Here is a 16,124-nt window from a genome sequence, read left to right on the forward strand (position 1 = left end):
TGGACTCATGGGCCGCGTGGCCGTCCTTCTGTAGCCCATCCAGCCCATCTGGACCGTGCATCGTCGATCCGACGGCCCGTGGAGCGAAAATGGATACGGCACGGTGTGTGGGGGTGTGCTTAGCCGTCTTCTTCTTCTTCCTCCGGCACCGCCGCCCACCAAACCAACCAACCAACCAGCCCCGCCTCGAGCCAAGCAAAACCCTAGCAAAGGGGAGGGGCAGCGCCGGCGGGGGCGACGGGGCGTGGGGGCGACGGTGCGCCATGGACGCGATCCGGAAGCAGCTCGACCAGCTCATGGGCGCCAACCGCAACGGCGACGTGCGGGAGGTCAGCCGCAAGTACTACGACCGCGACGTCTGCCGCCTCTTCCTCGCCGGCCTCTGCCCCCACGACCTGTTCCAGCTCACCGTGCGTTCCCCGTGCTACTCTCGATCCCCTCGCGGCGGAGCCCCCTCCTATATCCCCACTCCATCCATCGGATTCGGTTATCGCGTGGCTGATGTGCGCCTGCGTTGTTTTGTTTTTTTGCAGAAGATGGACATGGGGCCATGCCCGAAGATGCACTCGCTGCAGCTGCGCAAGGAGTATCCTTGGAGATCCCCTTCAAATTATTCATGTAGGGTAACTAGGGTTTAGTATGTTTCAGTTAGATTTTGTGTGTGAATAGAAATAGATTTGTGCCATGCAACCTGCTTGACGGTTTAGTTTGAATCGGAGAAGCGGAGTGCTCAGCCGAGGTGGTTCTAAGGCGAGAGCGACGAATTAGACATTTTATCGATGGTGTGGGATGTTTGGTCTGCGATTTGTTCGGCTAGGATGGCCTTCAACGCATATTTAGTAACTTTTGGTACTTCTAAATTTTTTTAGATGTGGGCCATGTGGCATCTATATTTATGGAGTTGATTGTGTTTACTTATTGCTAACATTAACTGTTGTGATGCTTGAGTATGCTACAACAATTTGGTGTATAAGGTTTACATTCTGAAAGATTTACGTTATGAATAATATTAGTGATGTAATTCTATTTTAGTGCCTGCCAGTGCCTGGTGACAAGAACCGGCATTCTTTTAAGCGTTAGATCATGCCAGCTGTGAATATTTTTCCTTTTTGGCTTCAGTCACATGTTACCCTTTTCTTTTCTTGCCAAAATTAAATGATTCGAGGTCAACTTGAGAAAAATAGAAGATTCTTGAGGAATTATTGGTAAAAGTTTAGATTTAGTATGGTTATTCTCAAAACCAGAACCCATAGAAAGTGTTTGGCCTGTTCGGCTGTTCTTATTGGTAAACCTGTGACACATGCTAGTCTGTACTGTATGTTTGCTATTGAGTGCAAGAGCTCTGTTCTATTTGTTTCCTGAACTTAGTAATAGATATGAAGAAGCGAAAGCCAAAGGTATGGACAATTATGACCGTGAATTGGAAGAAACTATAGAAAGACTAATATCGGAGTGTGAAAGGAAGATTCAGAGAGCCCTTAAACGTCTAGAGGAGGACGATGCCAAGGCAGCTATAGCAATTTCCATCACTGAAGTCACACAGGTATATTCCTTTATAATAGTTAGTTCTCCTTGGGTCCCACGACTGTGGAGATAAACTAAGTTGCAATATGTATGTACAAATGCAGAGTAAAGAAGTGATTGAGTTCTCCAAACAAATCAAGGAGAAGATGAAGGAGATTGATGCTTTTGGTAAATCTGATGTTTACCTTTGTTTTGTTTGAAATTCCATCATGGCCACATCCTATCCACTTGAATTGACCATATCTTTATTAATATTTTCTCCTGAAAATTATTCAATTAGAGAGAATGATGCATCATGTTCATGACATATTCGCTTTAACTCTTTATCTCATTCAACAAGGAAATGTCTCTAGACAAAGAAGATATTCGGAAAAATATGTGTTTGGCTTTTTGCATGGACCAAATTGGCTTCTGCCTAATTGTGTTTAATCAATGGAGTTTTTTAAATAAGCGAAGTCGAAGGAACTAAACTAAAAATGATCCTAAGAATGTTTTACATTCATACAATTGCTGAAATCATGATAAAAGTATGGAAATTTGACCTCCGTAATCAAAATGAATGCTTTATATTTTTTTTCATAATTTATCAAATTATTCTTTATTGTGCCTAATGGGATAGTATTGATTTAGGAAAAATTAACCAATTCTTTCTCAAATATTTTTTGCTTTTCCCCCTCGCTATTTTGTTTCTTAAATCTTTGACTCTTTGTTACTCAATCTTTCTAACTTTGCCTGCCGTTGTGAATAATTTCCGAGTACACTACATAAAACAACTCCTTTTGTTCTCTTGAGTTTGATTGTATCAACTGTCTCTTCCTCTAGATCTTGAGGGAAACACTGAGGGCAAAATTCGGGCTACTGAAGAGGTTGACAAGCTCAAGGAACAGAGGGCTGAAGAGCAGGTATTGTCCCTGTGATCAATGATCATGAAATATGTGTACCACAATGGAGTTTGTGTAGTGCGAGGACTTCATATTTTTATATGACTAAATTTATTGCCATCATATTGCTTTATATACAATGGTTTGCCACCGGAAGATTACAGGCATATTAGTGTTTGTATAACTTTTCATACCCTTTCAGGCAAAGCATCTACTTGAAGCTTTTAATAAGGACCGTGTCTCACTAATGACTTCACTCCAAACTGCTAATCAATCAATTCCACCACCACCTGTTGCTGCTGCTCCAGATGCACGCACACAAGAAATGATTGATGAAAAACTCAAAAAGGCAGAAGAACTAGGTTTGATTTTTTTTAATCATGCTCCCTATATATTCCTTCCTTGAACTACCAAAGCACATGGCTCATTGTCTTCTGTTCATCGTTAATATACAAAAATTCATTAATTTCTAGCTTCCATATTGAACAGGTGAGAATGGAATGATCGATGAAGCTCAGAAACTTTTGGATGAAGCAGAAGCTCTAAAGAAGGTGATCGACCTTGGCTTTTAATTTTGTTGGTGCAACTGATTAGAAATTTAGGAATAAATCCTCTATGGTCGTTATCAAAGGAATAGTGTTCCATATCTCTCTTATGTGTTCTGTTGTCATGTTTAAACAGCTTGGTGCTCGGCCACAGCCTGTTCCGGACTCTGCAAAGATGTCAACTCACGTTCAGATTGTAAGTGTGGTGAATCGCTCATTGCAGTGCACATAAAAAATTGATATATTTAGTTGTTTTGTTTTCACTCCAAGAAATTATCACTGTGTTGAACTGTGGATGCATTTTGTTGTGATGCTTTTATATTGATGATTTTTATTTTTCAATCTCTGTTTAGACTGATCAAAAGTTGCGCCTGTGTGACATATGTGGAGCATTCTTGAGCGTATATGACAGGTAAATTTATCCTTTTTAACTTCACCATCAATTTCTGCATGGGGGTCATGAATGTACGAGAATTTTGGGGTTTCAAGTGCTTCAGCTTTTGACGAACACCTGTAACTCCTTTTCACCAGCAGGCTTTTGGGTCCACTTTTTCGAGGATTACTTTTGCAGCTAAAGAATGTGCGTGTTTATTTTATACATGTTTATCCTTGTGGATTATAGATATCTTGTTAAGAATTCTAATAAATTATCACAATCTTTTACATAATAGCATGCGTGTTGTTTACAATTAATATCTTAGCTTACAATTTTCTTCCAAACAGTGACCGGCGTTTGGCAGATCATTTTGGAGGGAAACTTCATATGGGTTATATGCTGATACGTGAGAAGTTATCCGAACTGCAGGTGAGGTTTTTCGAAATTGTGCTATTTTGAATGGAGCTAAGTCCGGTGGGGTTGCATGTTAGACAAGGGCCTTTTTATGGGAACAGTAGGATTGTCCTACTGGAAAACAGATATTAATAATAAAATAAGTCTAAAATATAGTTCAGAGGATCCAAAGGTTCAAACGTCAAGTCACAAAGAGAGAGAATAGAGAGGGCATGATAACTGATCAACTGACTAAGCTACTAAGTAGATAAGAAATTAGCAGAGAAGTTAACTTGCACTACAAACAAGATTTGCCTGGAGAATTGGTTGTCTTTTACGAGGTTTTGGCTAACATGGATATGTATAATTAACCTTTTTTGTTTGTTCCTGAATGTGCTTTTTATTGGAGATGAAGATGTGGTTTTTTTTTTAATGCTTAAAATGTGTACAGGAAGAGAAAAACAAAAGGCGCAAGATAGACCGAGCTGAGCATGAGAGAAGGTACTCTATATTTTAGAATTCTTAAGAAAACTAAGATTAATAGCAAAACAAAATTCTTTCATATGTGTGGCACTAAAAACGTTCCAATTTTCTCTAATATAACTAGGTCCAGGGACAGGAGCCTGGAACGTGACAGAGCATCTAGCAAGGATCGCCATAGAGGAGATCGAGGCAGCAGCCGTGATAGGGACAGGGATTATGACCGCAGGAGAAGCCATGATCGATACCATGACAGAGAAAGTAGGTCGGACAAGGACAGAGAATCAGGGAGATCCCATAGTTATGATTCAAGGGGCTACCGAAGGTCACGCTCCCCTAGGGACCGTTCCAGAGACTATGATCGATACGGGTATGCTTACATTTACTTAATTTGCTTATCAGATAAAGTTGGAATTATGCAAAATTAATTTCTGTTATATTTTACTACCGCGCTAAAACAAAGTAAGTCAACTGAAGGCACCAGGTTCATTATGATAATTCAAAATTTCTCAGGAAAAATATAGAAATATGTTCTTCAGAGATCAAAGTGTTATATGTTCTTCAGGAAAATATTGGGATGTATATATTTGTGTAGAGTTCAATACTAACTTCCATTCTGTGCATTATGTATTATATGAATTAATTAAATTTTCTAGTCAAGGTACCCAGCAAATGTGTAATTTTCGTATGTCTTTTTTTTTGTTATTTATAGAACAAAAACTCTTCTTACTTAGCACTGCTCAGAGTTCTGGTGAAGTGCATCTGACTTTGATTTTCTGTCACTGCAGGCGTGACGACCGTCGGCATCGACGCTAGACACATGGTCGAGGGTTTTAGCATGAACCGGATCGTTTGGTGTTTCAATTCAGAGGTTCATGTGGGAAAGATGCTTATTTCCTGAGTATATCCATTTGCACTACCACCAATGAACATGGAACTGATGTAATAGCTACGTGAAGTTAGGATTCTAGTTGATGCTGATCATGTACAACCAAAATTGTGTTAAAGAGTTGTGGTATGTCTCAGATCATCCAAATTTAAATTTGAAGATATCCTCTCCTCTTGAAACCCATTTGTTCATTCGGTGAATCGGGGTGGTACATGATACATCCGGTAAAGAAGGGATGGGAATTTTCACATAGCCTGATTTCCTGATATATTTAGCCACTGTGGACACTTGAGGATACGTTTAACTCATAGGAGGCATATTCCCTCTGACTAGCTAATTCTTGCATTCCAGATTGAATCGTAGAATTAAACATTAAAATCCATGAAAATTCTTAAATACCAAATTAGGACGTTGAATGCAATTTGTAGCTTTACATTTCTACCTCTGAAACCATGATTCAGATGTACAAGCTGTCCGTGACAGATGAGTCTTACTTCAAAGAGACTTTATCACTGACATGTGGGACCCATAAAGGTTGGGTCCACCCATCAGTAACATACGTCCCTCTGACTTTACGTCAGAGAAGCGCGATCGGTCTGTGACACTGGAGCCGTGGGGTGAACAAATATGTAAAGTCAGAGAAGCGCGATCGGTCTGTGACACTAGAGCCGTGGGGTGAACAAATATGATACAGTGGTACGCACCAACAAATAGAAGAATTGTAACATCCTGAAGATCTATATACAGAACCCTCACAAATTAGATATTACACTTGGACCAATCTGTTCGTTCTTGGTAAGTGGTAACAGAACATTTTTCGCATAACATGAGCGTCTGCAATCATGCTGACAGGTTTGCCAGAATGCTGATAGCAGCAGCAGCAGCAGCAGCAGTTCAGCGTCTAACATGATCAGAAGGTTCACGGCCAAGAACACACGCTTTATAACTGCATGCTGTAAACTGTATATAGTCACAGAATCACAACTTCACAAGTTAGAATACGGACGGACAGGCTTTGGTCACCCTATAATATGCCCGCATATCGTTCTCGCAATGCTTGTTAGCTCATTATCCGCTTGATTTTGTCAATGCAACTGCAAAATGACAAGTGTAACTGTGTAAGGGGTGTATGTTATGTGTTAATGTGGGGGTGGGAATAATCCGACTGGCCCAACACGCGTGGCCACGCATTAGGAATAAGTTCACTTTAGATCCTTTAATTTGACGGTAAGTTCCATTGTAAATTTTTTATTTTATTTTAACCGGATACTCATTGATATGTAGGGGTGTAAGTGGGTCAGCCGTAAACCCACTTATAGGTCAAAATAAGCGAGTTCGCGGCTTATTTTAACCTATAAATAGGTTTCGCGGGTTAGCCACTTACACCCCTATTGATATGTGGGTCTCACCATTTCTTATGATTGTAAGTACAAGTGTACCACATAAACACCACGTCAGTCGAAAACCGTCATCCAAGCTATTTTGGGATCAAGTTTATATTGGTTTTAAAGTTAAAAGATGTGTTATATATGTTATTATTTTGGTCCAGAGATGAATTTCAGACTCAGTGGCTGGACCTAAAATGAACTTATACTGCACGCGTTGCAAATCTGAGGCAGATCGGTGCGGATGGCTGCAGGTCAAAGTTGGACTGCTTGAGCAGCTTGGCAAGTTGGCATGCGGCGTACCATCACAAAGAGGGATGTGAGTGGAGATGATCAGCCATGTGCGTGAGTGGCCCTGTGACCGTACCTTCTCTTCTCGGCTGCCCTCGCACCGCCAGCCGGACGCGGAAACGGAGCTCACCGTTAACTTGCCGAACGTTTCCACTTGGATATATAATCCTGGTCTTACTCTTACGCTTTCGTTTTCAACTCTCGTCGGCAGGCCCGTCCTAGCCAAATTTTAACTTTTAAAGATTAGCGTTGAGCAGTTTTCTTTTTATCATATTTTGTTTTCTAAGTCGCTAAGAGCAAGTTTAATAATATAGTCCACTACTAGCTCCAATTTATCTATAGCCAATCTAATAGTCAATTCATACAATAGTTGTTTACTATAATATTAACATATGGTATCACCTGTCATACACATATTGTGTATTGGAGTCTGTGCTACAGCTGGTTACAAATCTGTAGCCTGCTGCTCTTCTCTCTTATCGTTTATCTCATTAAAATATGTTTATAGCTGGCTAAAAGCCTATTATTATACCTGCTCTAATAATAACACCGTAAGATATTTTTTTATCATAAACTATTTTTTTTCTTGTTCGTATTTCTACGACTTAGCCGTAACTTAATCAGTCCTAGTTTGTCATAAGCGTCTGAAGCTTCGCTATTACTTCTGCTAGACGTACGACTCTAACATGCAGCCATAGATTAACTAAAGGAAACCGTTGATCAAATTTAATCATACGTAAGTTATATGGTTGGGTCATATGCATAGTAATTTCCTACTTCTATATGTTACATATTTTAAATGCAAAGACGGTATCATACGATATTATATTTCTAAACAGCTGATCAACCGTATTTAAGAGGCCCTGCATTTTTCAAGAAAATGGACCGCACTAATTTTTATGACCTCTGGTGCTATATTAATTAATGTTTTGAACAAGGTTGAGATTAAACTTTTATAACTTTGACCATCATTAACTTTGAATATATTTAGTTTAAAGAAACTAGAAAAACATATATAGATTTTTCTTTCAAAACACTATAATAAAAATAAACATGCATTTATTTATTGTATATATTATAATAGAAAAATAAGGTCAAAGGTATATCTTGTAGAGTATGTCATTGTCCAAAGCGTCATTAAAATGAAACCGGAGATAGTAGATGGCAGATCTATTAATTTGGCCATCCTCGACATTGTCATCCATCCATGGTCCAAACTCCGTTTTTAATTTATTTTTCAATTCTTGAAGACTCATTTGTTTGTCTTTCTTTTAGTTTGACTGTTCGTGTTCCAAAACGAAACCCGTTAACAGTAACGACGAGCAGAGTACAGGCGTATAAAATAATACGGTGCTAGCTCATGCGGCGTTTTGAGAACCTAAAAAACAATCAAACTAATAGACCACCACCTATGCGGGGCCATGTGCACGGGCGCAAGGTGGTCAACGGCAAACCGGGCCCCCACGTGAAAATGGCCCATATGCGCCATGCGCGTGTACGGGTTAGTTAATTCCGGTATTGTATCGCGGCACGAAATGCGTAATCTGCGTCCTCCTCGTGCTCTGCTCCGGCCGGAGAAAAGCCACACCTCCCTAGGCCCCTAGCTAGTCCCGTCGTCGGGCGCCGTAAACTAACAAAATCCCCCGTCCTCCGAGCCGCGACGACGACGAACCGCTCGTACACTACGCCGCCTAGCTTGCCCGTGTTCGCGCTCGGCCAACTCCGTGGCGCCGCGCGGATGCAACTACTGCGCTGCAAGTGTACGTACGTACTGTGCAAACAGTGCAAGCATATGCAGCTAGGTGCAACGACGACGACGACCGCGCGGTCGCGTGATTTCCTTCGATCCCGGCGCCGTCGCCGCCGACGACCTCTACAGTGTCCAACCGTACTGCAGCTACTATATGTGCTCCGAATCTACAGCGAGCCCTGCAACTGGACACGCAGACAACCCAGACACACTCGCTGTAGCTACTACTCTAGCTCGTTTAGTTTGGTTGAAACGGCAGTGTGCATTTTAATAGGCACGAAATCTGTAGCCTTGGTTTCATGTACTCGATCGCCATGCATGTGCCTCAGACTTTGCTCTCGTGAAAAGATGAGGGGAGTTGGCATCCTCCCCCGGTTTTGTTTTCGCGCTACAATTAATACGGGCGAACTCACGGATCACAGAACCGTTGTATGCCGACAAAACACTCGAGTTTTTATAACAGATCTAAATTAATGGTCTACTCCACTCCGCAATCAAACAAAATCAATACCGGAGTAGTTCATATATCTGTGATAGTGACAGTGTGACCTTGTGTGTAACTGCAAGGCCAAAGTAGCGTTCGGCGCTATAGTAGCCGGAACAGTTAATTAGTTGCATTGCTTTGGTGCATGCAGAGCTATGGAGTCGGCGGCAGCACGGACGACGACGACGTCGGCGTCCGTCTTCGTCTTCCTCTGCTTGCTGTTCGCCGTGGCGGCGCTGCAGTGCGCCGCCACCGTCGACGCCGCGAGGCAGCTGCGGCCAGCAGCTGACGACGGTGGCCGCCGGGCGGCGCCGGCGTTAGTCCAGAGCCAGGACGCGGCGGCGTACGCCACGCTGCGTGAGAGGTCGCCGGCGAGGTCGACGACGACGGTCATGGCGTGGACGGCGCAGCTCCCGGCCGGGCCGAGCCAGAAAGGCCCCGGTCACTAGCTAATTAAGCTGGAGATGAGACGTGCGTGCATGCGTATGTATGTACGTGCAAGGGGCGAAGATAAGAGAGCTCCCTTTGCACGAAGAGGTTTTTTCCCCATGGTTTCGTGCATTTGGAAGAAGCTGTCCTGTCGTCCTGATCGGGTTCTGTCGTTTTTCCTTTTTTTTTTCTTTTTTTTTCTTCGGTTTCAATTGCTTCTCTTCCTTTTTGTAGTGATCCAGCTGCTTTTTTCTGCTGGAACAATGTGAGAAGCTTAAGGTTACCTTGCCTATTGGAGTAATTGTGATGCCAGATCCATCTTTGTTCTGTTTTTAACATGCATTATATTTCGTTTCACTCGACATATATATAGTACTTCCTCCGTTTTATAATGTAAGTCATTTTAGCATTTCACACATTTATATTGATGCCAATGAATCTAGACATATATATCTATCTAGATTCATTAGTATCAATATTAATGTGAAAAATACTAGAATGAATTACATTGTGAAACGGAGGAAGTACGTATTTTTTTTTAGAAAAAAGAAAAACTTATTAACACGTTTTAGTAGTAGTAACTTTATGCTATTGCTATATAGGGTCGACCTTTAAATTTGGCACCTATTTCTTCTTGGCAGGAATTCACCGGCAAAAGCTAGCCGAAGTTAACGCGACAACCGACAACTAGCAGATAACTTGGGGTTGTTGTTTGGTTGGGGCCGTATGTTGAGGAGCAGGAGATTCCTGCTCACGAAATGCTTGTTGCACTTTCAAAGTTGACATTAGACATGCATGTAGATAAGCTGCCATAATAGCACAAATTAACAGTAGGAAAGCAAAGTTAACCGGCCGGTGAACGCAAGTTCAAATAAAATAGCCTTGGCTCAGTGTTCATTTCGAGCAGCGACCGGCGCTCTATTCTGAATTCGAGTTGGGCCATTTCGACATTCCCTCTTCCATGGCCCATTTGAATGCGCTGAATTTTCTGGGCTCGAGTTATTGGGCCAATTTTTTTTTTTTTTTTACAAATTCTTTCCTCTGATAATAACTCTAGTTCTAGCTCGATTGAACATGATAGTGAATTACTCCCTCCGTCCCAAAATATAAGAGATTTTAAGTGAATGTGACATATCTTAATACAATGGTAAGGAAACACATCAGCTTTTACAATACTACAACATCGAATATATATCACTGAAAAATTGTCCATTCCTATTGTAGAAAAGGTAAAACTAGCATGGTATGGTTTTCACTGTATAACTAAATCACCGTCATGTTGGGGATGGCGGCGGAAGAAGGTGCGAGACGGCCATGGATAGAAAGGTGCCCTCTGCCGTGCCCATCATCGTTCCTTCCGTCGAGCTCATCGCCAAGCCATCACCTCTGGCTTCGCTCTCTGTCCAGGGACGAGGAAGGGGGAAAGGGCGGGGTGGTGATCTCATCGAGCGTCTCATGCACCTGATGCACGCGCGGATGTAGCGCGCTGCATCAAGCGGGGCAAGATGAGTTGTGAAGCTCGATGTTAGAGTGCGTTGCCTAGCCCATCTATTGTGGGCCACCGATGTCATATTGGACCTGCTCCACCACAGGTCTAACCGGAGTCACAACTTTAGGTCATGGGCCTACACAACCCGAAAGACTTTGTGTTGTGTAAGCCTAAGACCTAAAGTTGTGACTCCGATAGACCTGTGGTGGAGTAGACCCAATGTGACATGGGTGGCCCATAATATGTGGGCCGGGCTGCGCACTCTAATACTCGACTCCTACCTTTATGCTCAGCGTAGCTGGGAGGACACTTTTGCATCGTCTCGTCCTAGCTCGCGGGCTAGTGCATGACTATTTTATATGGCCTAATGTGAGTCAGGCTTCGTGGATGCAACCAAACACCCCACAACTAACAAAATACATATAGAGAAATTGTAGATTATAGCCTTATAATTGTAGGAATGATATACGAATTTTTCTTTAGATAATGGAATATAACATCCCGGTCTTTGCTCAAGAGAACTACAGCCAATTATTGCATATTAGCACTCAAACAAGAGTGTAGTTCAACAAATCATTGAGAACACCCCATGAACAAAATAAGTAACGAAACTAAAATAAGGAGAACACATTATTGAAGTCTATTTGTGAATCTCCAACTATAATTGACAAAAAGTTGCATAATTGTCGTCTCAAGCTTGCAACATGTAAATTTTATAAACTCTCTGTCTTCTTCAAACTTTTGTAGTTGCGCCCAGTATCAGAGCCAATATGTTGCCCTGAAAATTACCTGCCTATAAGAAATGGATGGTGATTTATCAAAAACCAAATCATTCCTGCTCAACCACAGAGCCCAACATATTGCAGAAGCTCCTACAAGTACAAGCTTACTCCTTTTCTTGTCTACCCCAAAAGCCAACCATAAAAAATGTGGGTTATACTACTAGGAAGGTATAAAGAAAAGAGAATTGGACTGCTCTCCATAAAAACTTTGCATAATGACAATCTATAAAAAGATGTTGGATAGATTCATTTTTCATGCAGAAACAACATCTCAAACTACCATTCCAATTCCGTCTTGCTAGATTGTCTTTAGTTAACACGACACCTTTAAGCAAATACCACATAAAGATCTTAATTTTAAGCGGCATCTTGAGCTTCCAAATTATCTTGTTTCTCTCAATATAGCTATTATTAATTAAAGCAAGATACATTGACCTTACCGTGAACATACCATTCTGATTAAAGTTCTATTTAAAACAATTAGATGAGTGATTCAATTGGATATGAACAATAGAAGCACACAAATCATGCCAAGAAACAAGATTCTGACCCACTAATGCTCTCCTAAAAGACACATTAAGAGGAACAGAACTCATAACACTAGCAATTGAAGAACATTTCCTTTGGATAATGGTATACAAGGAAGGATACTTATCTTTAAAAGGCAAGTTACCTAACCATTTATCTTCCCAAAATCTTATTTGTTCCCTATTATTCATGAATCCAAAAACTCATATTCAAGAAAGTATCCTTAACTTTCATTAGACCGGATCAAAAATGGGAATCACCTTCTTTCCTAACAACTTGGGTTATAGACTTATTATAAAGATATTTTCTCTTCAACAAGTCTTGCCAAACCCCTTCTTCATTTATTAACTTAAATAACCATTTACTCAACAAGCATTTGTTTTGAATTTCCAGGTTATGAACCCCCAAGCCGCCTTGATCTTTGGGTTGGCAAATAATATCCCATCTAGTAAGTCTGTACTTTTTCTTATGATCATCCCCTTGTCAAAAGAAGCGTAATTTATAATAATCTATTTTCTGAAGAACCCCTTTGGGAACCTAAAAAAAGAAATCATAAACATAGCTAAACTTGAAAGTACATAATTAATTAACACTAATCTACCCCTAACAGACATATGCTTACTTTTTTAACTACTAAGTTTTTTCTCAATTCTTTCTTCAATAACTTTCCAGTCTTTGTTACTAAGCTTTCTAAAATGTATAGGAATACCAAGATATTTTACAGGAAAAGCACCCAGCTTACAACCAAAGATACTAGAGTATTGATCATAATAATTCTTTGCTTGACCAAAACAAAATAATTCACTTTTGTGAAAATTTATTTTCAAGCCAGATAGCTTTTCAAACACAGATAAAATCAGTTTCAGATTCTTTGCTTGCTGTAAATCATGCTCCAGAAAAATGATAGTATCATCCGTATATTGCAAAATAGATAAACCATCATCCACTAAATAAGGAATCACCCCATTTATAAAACTAGCATCTTTAGCTCTCTTAATTAGCAATGCAAGCATATCAACTACTAAATTAAAGAGAATTGGAGATAAAGGATCCCCTTGCCTAAGACCTTTTAAAGTTTGAAAGTTATTACCAATTTGATCATTAACTTTAATACCCACATGACCCCCCTGTATAAAAGAAGCTATCCACTGACACCATTTAGGAGTAAACCTTTCATCCTCAAAGTCTGTTGAACAAAAGGCCATTTAACCTTATCATAAGCTTTTTTAAAGTTAAGTCTGTTGAACAAAAGGCCATTTAACCTTATCATAAGCTTTTTTAAAGTTAATCTTAAAAATTACTCCACTTTTATTCTTGCGATGCAGTTCGTGCATAGTTAACATACTATATATTGAGCTTATTAACATACTAGAATACTCTCAAAAATTGCAAATATGGGTGATGGCCATCGTAAATAGTTAAACATATATATGACACAAAAGTATCTCAAGTATTTATTGTACACGACTTAAGCTTCTTACTAGTCATACTTACTTTCCATCGTATACTTGCTGCACACTCTCGGTGACTCGGTTCAAACAGATTAAGACAGCTTCCCCAACGAAAAGATCTTGCATGGCGGAGAAATATCCAAAAACACAACAAACAAACAAACAAGTCACGTGAAAATATTCAGGAGCCACAAAATTTGACTGAGACGACAAAGAAAATCTGTCCACGGAAATATATATACTCCTATGCCGCAAACAACGTTGACGTAATGCAATACGATTTTATTTGATTACTTATGACAATTATTATTCGTACAAAATCACATACATAGCATATGTCAATCCCTGTAATTAGCAGGTGAGGTTGCTGCCGGGGTCGACGCCGAACTGCTGGCAGAACTGCTGGTAGTAGGCGACGCGGTTGCTGACGGCGGTGGGGTTCTTGCCGTCGCACTCGAGCGCGCCGTTGATGGCGCGGATGGTGGCGCCGAACCCCTGGCCGGAGACGAAGGCGTCGTGCACGTTGTTGGTCCAGTACCAGAGCGCCGTCTGGAACGCCAGCACGGGGCTCCTCGCCACCGCGTCCGGGTCGCCCAGCCCGTCGAACCCGATGCTCTGCCCCGCCGGCCCGTAGTTGAAGTTCCACGAGATCTGCAGCGGCCCGCGCCCGTAGTACCCCTTCCCCGCCATGCACGGCCACTGCGTGCTCGTCTCGTCGCAGTAGTTCTTGCTCGGTCCGTCGATCTCCTCGATGTAGCAGAACTCTGCAACAACGTTATCGTCATGTTAGGTATACCGTGGTCTCTACTGGTAGTATTATACTGTATGTTTTTTTTTTGGTGTTTCTGCTTACTTATGGTCTCGTGGTTGGCGTGGGCGAAGAAGGCGGCGATCTCGCGCTTGGAGTCGTCGACGGAGCCGGTGCGGCCGAAGGAAGGGTAGCCACCGGCGGCGGTGAGGAAGGCGTCGCGGGTGTAGAAGCCCTTGGCGGCGCAGCCGTCGTCGGCCTGGGCGACGAGCGCCGCGAAGAACTCCGGCGTGACGATGCTCGCCACGGACACGTCGTTGGTGGCCGGCACGTCGCAGGGGCCCGCCTGGCACCCCGTGCCGCAGTAGTCGCTGCCGGTGCCGCAGAACCCCCACTTGCTGCAGCACTGGTCCGACGCGCACCCGCAGCTCTGCGCCGCCGCCGTGCTCGCCGACACGGCCGCCACCATCGCCAGCACGACGGCCAGCAGCGAGAGCCTTCGCGCCATGGCTGATGATTGGTTCGGTTGGTTACTATGCTGTGACTTTAATTGTGATGTCAAGCTTCCGGTGGCTCGTGTGGCTTTATAGAGCTGACAGGCGATGCATGGATGAGGAGTTGAGGACAATCGATAACGACCGGCAAATGCATGGTCTGACTTTGGGCGCGAGATTGTTCAAACGAGGACCGGTTCAAATGCGTTGACGTCCACGTACGTACGCCGGCATCTGCACGTTCCGGTTGGATGGTGGCCGAACCGAACCGCGTCCACTTGTGTGGACTAAATTGCTCATGTGCGTGCCGTTGGTTCACTCCTACTGGATATATTTCGTAGGCAGGACGAACTAGTGGATATGGGCATCTAGAAGTAGAAACGTCGTCGCAGGTGTTTGCTGCGCGCGACGTAGCCATCGACGTTGAACTTTGCCGACTTCATGTGTGCCGTGCGTGCGTACGCGATGCGAGGATCGGACGCGCACATGAGGTGAGCTCCGTTGCAGCGCGCGGCGCGGCGGAAGAGCCGCGCGCGCGCGGGAGAGGGCAACCCGTTCCGTGCAGGGCGAAAATAGGAGGGGGATTTTTGTACGCTCACGGCATTTTTTTTGTCAGCGAAAATTCATGCAAGTTGATCACGGCGACGAAATTCTCCCCTTGTCTCGATGAGACGAGAGCACCATGTGCAGAGGAAAAGAAAAATTGCAAAGCCATCGATTGCTCTTGCTCTTCTGGTTTCATGAGACGCGTGTTGCCATTGCTATGTCCGGTTCCAGCCCTATTACTGTCAGTTCGCACAGGGTCTCCATCGGGTTTAAAAATGCCATGGTAAATCCAGAAACCACCTTGTAAACTCACAGGTTTCGAAAGAGTTTAAACTGAAATTCAAATTTCCGGCAAAATGCATCCAAATCTTACCAGTTTTCATCGTTAACGACCACTCGGGCGTGGTATTCGTTTTTGGAACCCTGGTACATCCATCGCTCCATCTCATTTTCATTGTTCATCTGTTTGCATTTAGGCCATCTTTGGCAATTGGAATAGGTGGCCCATAAAAGACGGCCCGTTATTAAAGCCCATGGTCCTTTGTCACGTTGGAGAAGACGCGCCACGGCCCACGGGCTGTAAAAAGTGGGGCCCAAGGTGAAGGCTCACCGGTTTCCTAACGGGTGCGACCCATCTAAAAATACAATGCATCTCGATT

The 16,124-nt window shown here is 42.7% G+C and overlaps 2 protein-coding genes across 5 annotated transcripts; one reads left to right on the top strand and one right to left on the bottom strand.

Annotated features, from left to right (window-relative positions):
* The first annotated feature begins 160 nt into the window (after nt 1-160).
* LOC4329919 (uncharacterized) lies at nt 161-5,267 on the top strand. 4 transcript variants are annotated; one of them, XR_010739443.1, is made up of 14 exons: nt 161-410; nt 534-586; nt 1,375-1,543; nt 1,629-1,692; nt 2,347-2,426; nt 2,608-2,767; nt 2,895-2,956; nt 3,087-3,146; nt 3,304-3,362; nt 3,482-3,530; nt 3,674-3,755; nt 4,171-4,220; nt 4,327-4,569; nt 4,988-5,267. XR_010739443.1 is itself a non-coding variant. In XM_015770651.2 (13 exons), exons 1-13 carry the CDS (start codon nt 264-266, stop codon nt 5,013-5,015), a joined length of 1,257 nt encoding a protein of 418 aa, XP_015626137.1. In that variant the 5' UTR covers nt 161-263; the 3' UTR covers nt 5,016-5,267. The 4 variants fall into 4 exon arrangements, 2 of the variants coding, with proteins under 2 accessions (XP_015626137.1, XP_025878467.1); XR_010739444.1 differs by having other exon boundaries at nt 3,485-3,530; XM_015770651.2 differs by lacking the exon at nt 3,482-3,530.
* Nucleotides 5,268-13,850: 8,583 nt separating this feature from the next.
* On the bottom strand, nt 13,851-14,982 carry LOC4329920 (chitinase 6-like). Its single transcript, NM_001416705.1, has 2 exons — nt 14,531-14,982; nt 13,851-14,441 (listed from the first exon to the last, which is right to left on the bottom strand). The coding sequence occupies exons 1-2, from the start codon at nt 14,931-14,933 to the stop codon at nt 14,029-14,031; spliced, it is 816 nt and encodes a 271-aa protein (NP_001403634.1). The 5' UTR covers nt 14,934-14,982; the 3' UTR covers nt 13,851-14,028.
* Between the last annotated feature and the right edge of the window lie 1,142 nt (nt 14,983-16,124).

Source organism: Oryza sativa, chromosome 2, assembly GCF_034140825.1.
Source record: "Oryza sativa Japonica Group chromosome 2, ASM3414082v1".
NCBI lineage: Eukaryota > Viridiplantae > Streptophyta > Magnoliopsida > Poales > Poaceae > Oryza > Oryza sativa.

Excerpts from the sequence above, each read along its gene's own strand:
- LOC4329919 (XM_015770651.2), top strand. The coding sequence starts at position 264 with ATGGACGCGATCCGGAAGCAGCTCGACCAGCTCATGGGCGCCAACCGC. Across the intron at positions 411-533 it reads ACGACCTGTTCCAGCTCACC|AAGATGGACATGGGGCCATG; the intron begins GTGCGTTCCCCG and ends GTTTTTTTGCAG. Across the intron at positions 1,693-2,346 it reads GAAGGAGATTGATGCTTTTG|ATCTTGAGGGAAACACTGAG; the intron begins GTAAATCTGATG and ends CTCTTCCTCTAG.
- LOC4329920 (NM_001416705.1), bottom strand. The coding sequence starts at position 14,933 with ATGGCGCGAAGGCTCTCGCTGCTGGCCGTCGTGCTGGCGATGGTGGCG. Across the intron at positions 14,442-14,530 it reads CGCCAACCACGAGACCATAA|AGTTCTGCTACATCGAGGAG; the intron begins GTAAGCAGAAAC and ends ACGTTGTTGCAG.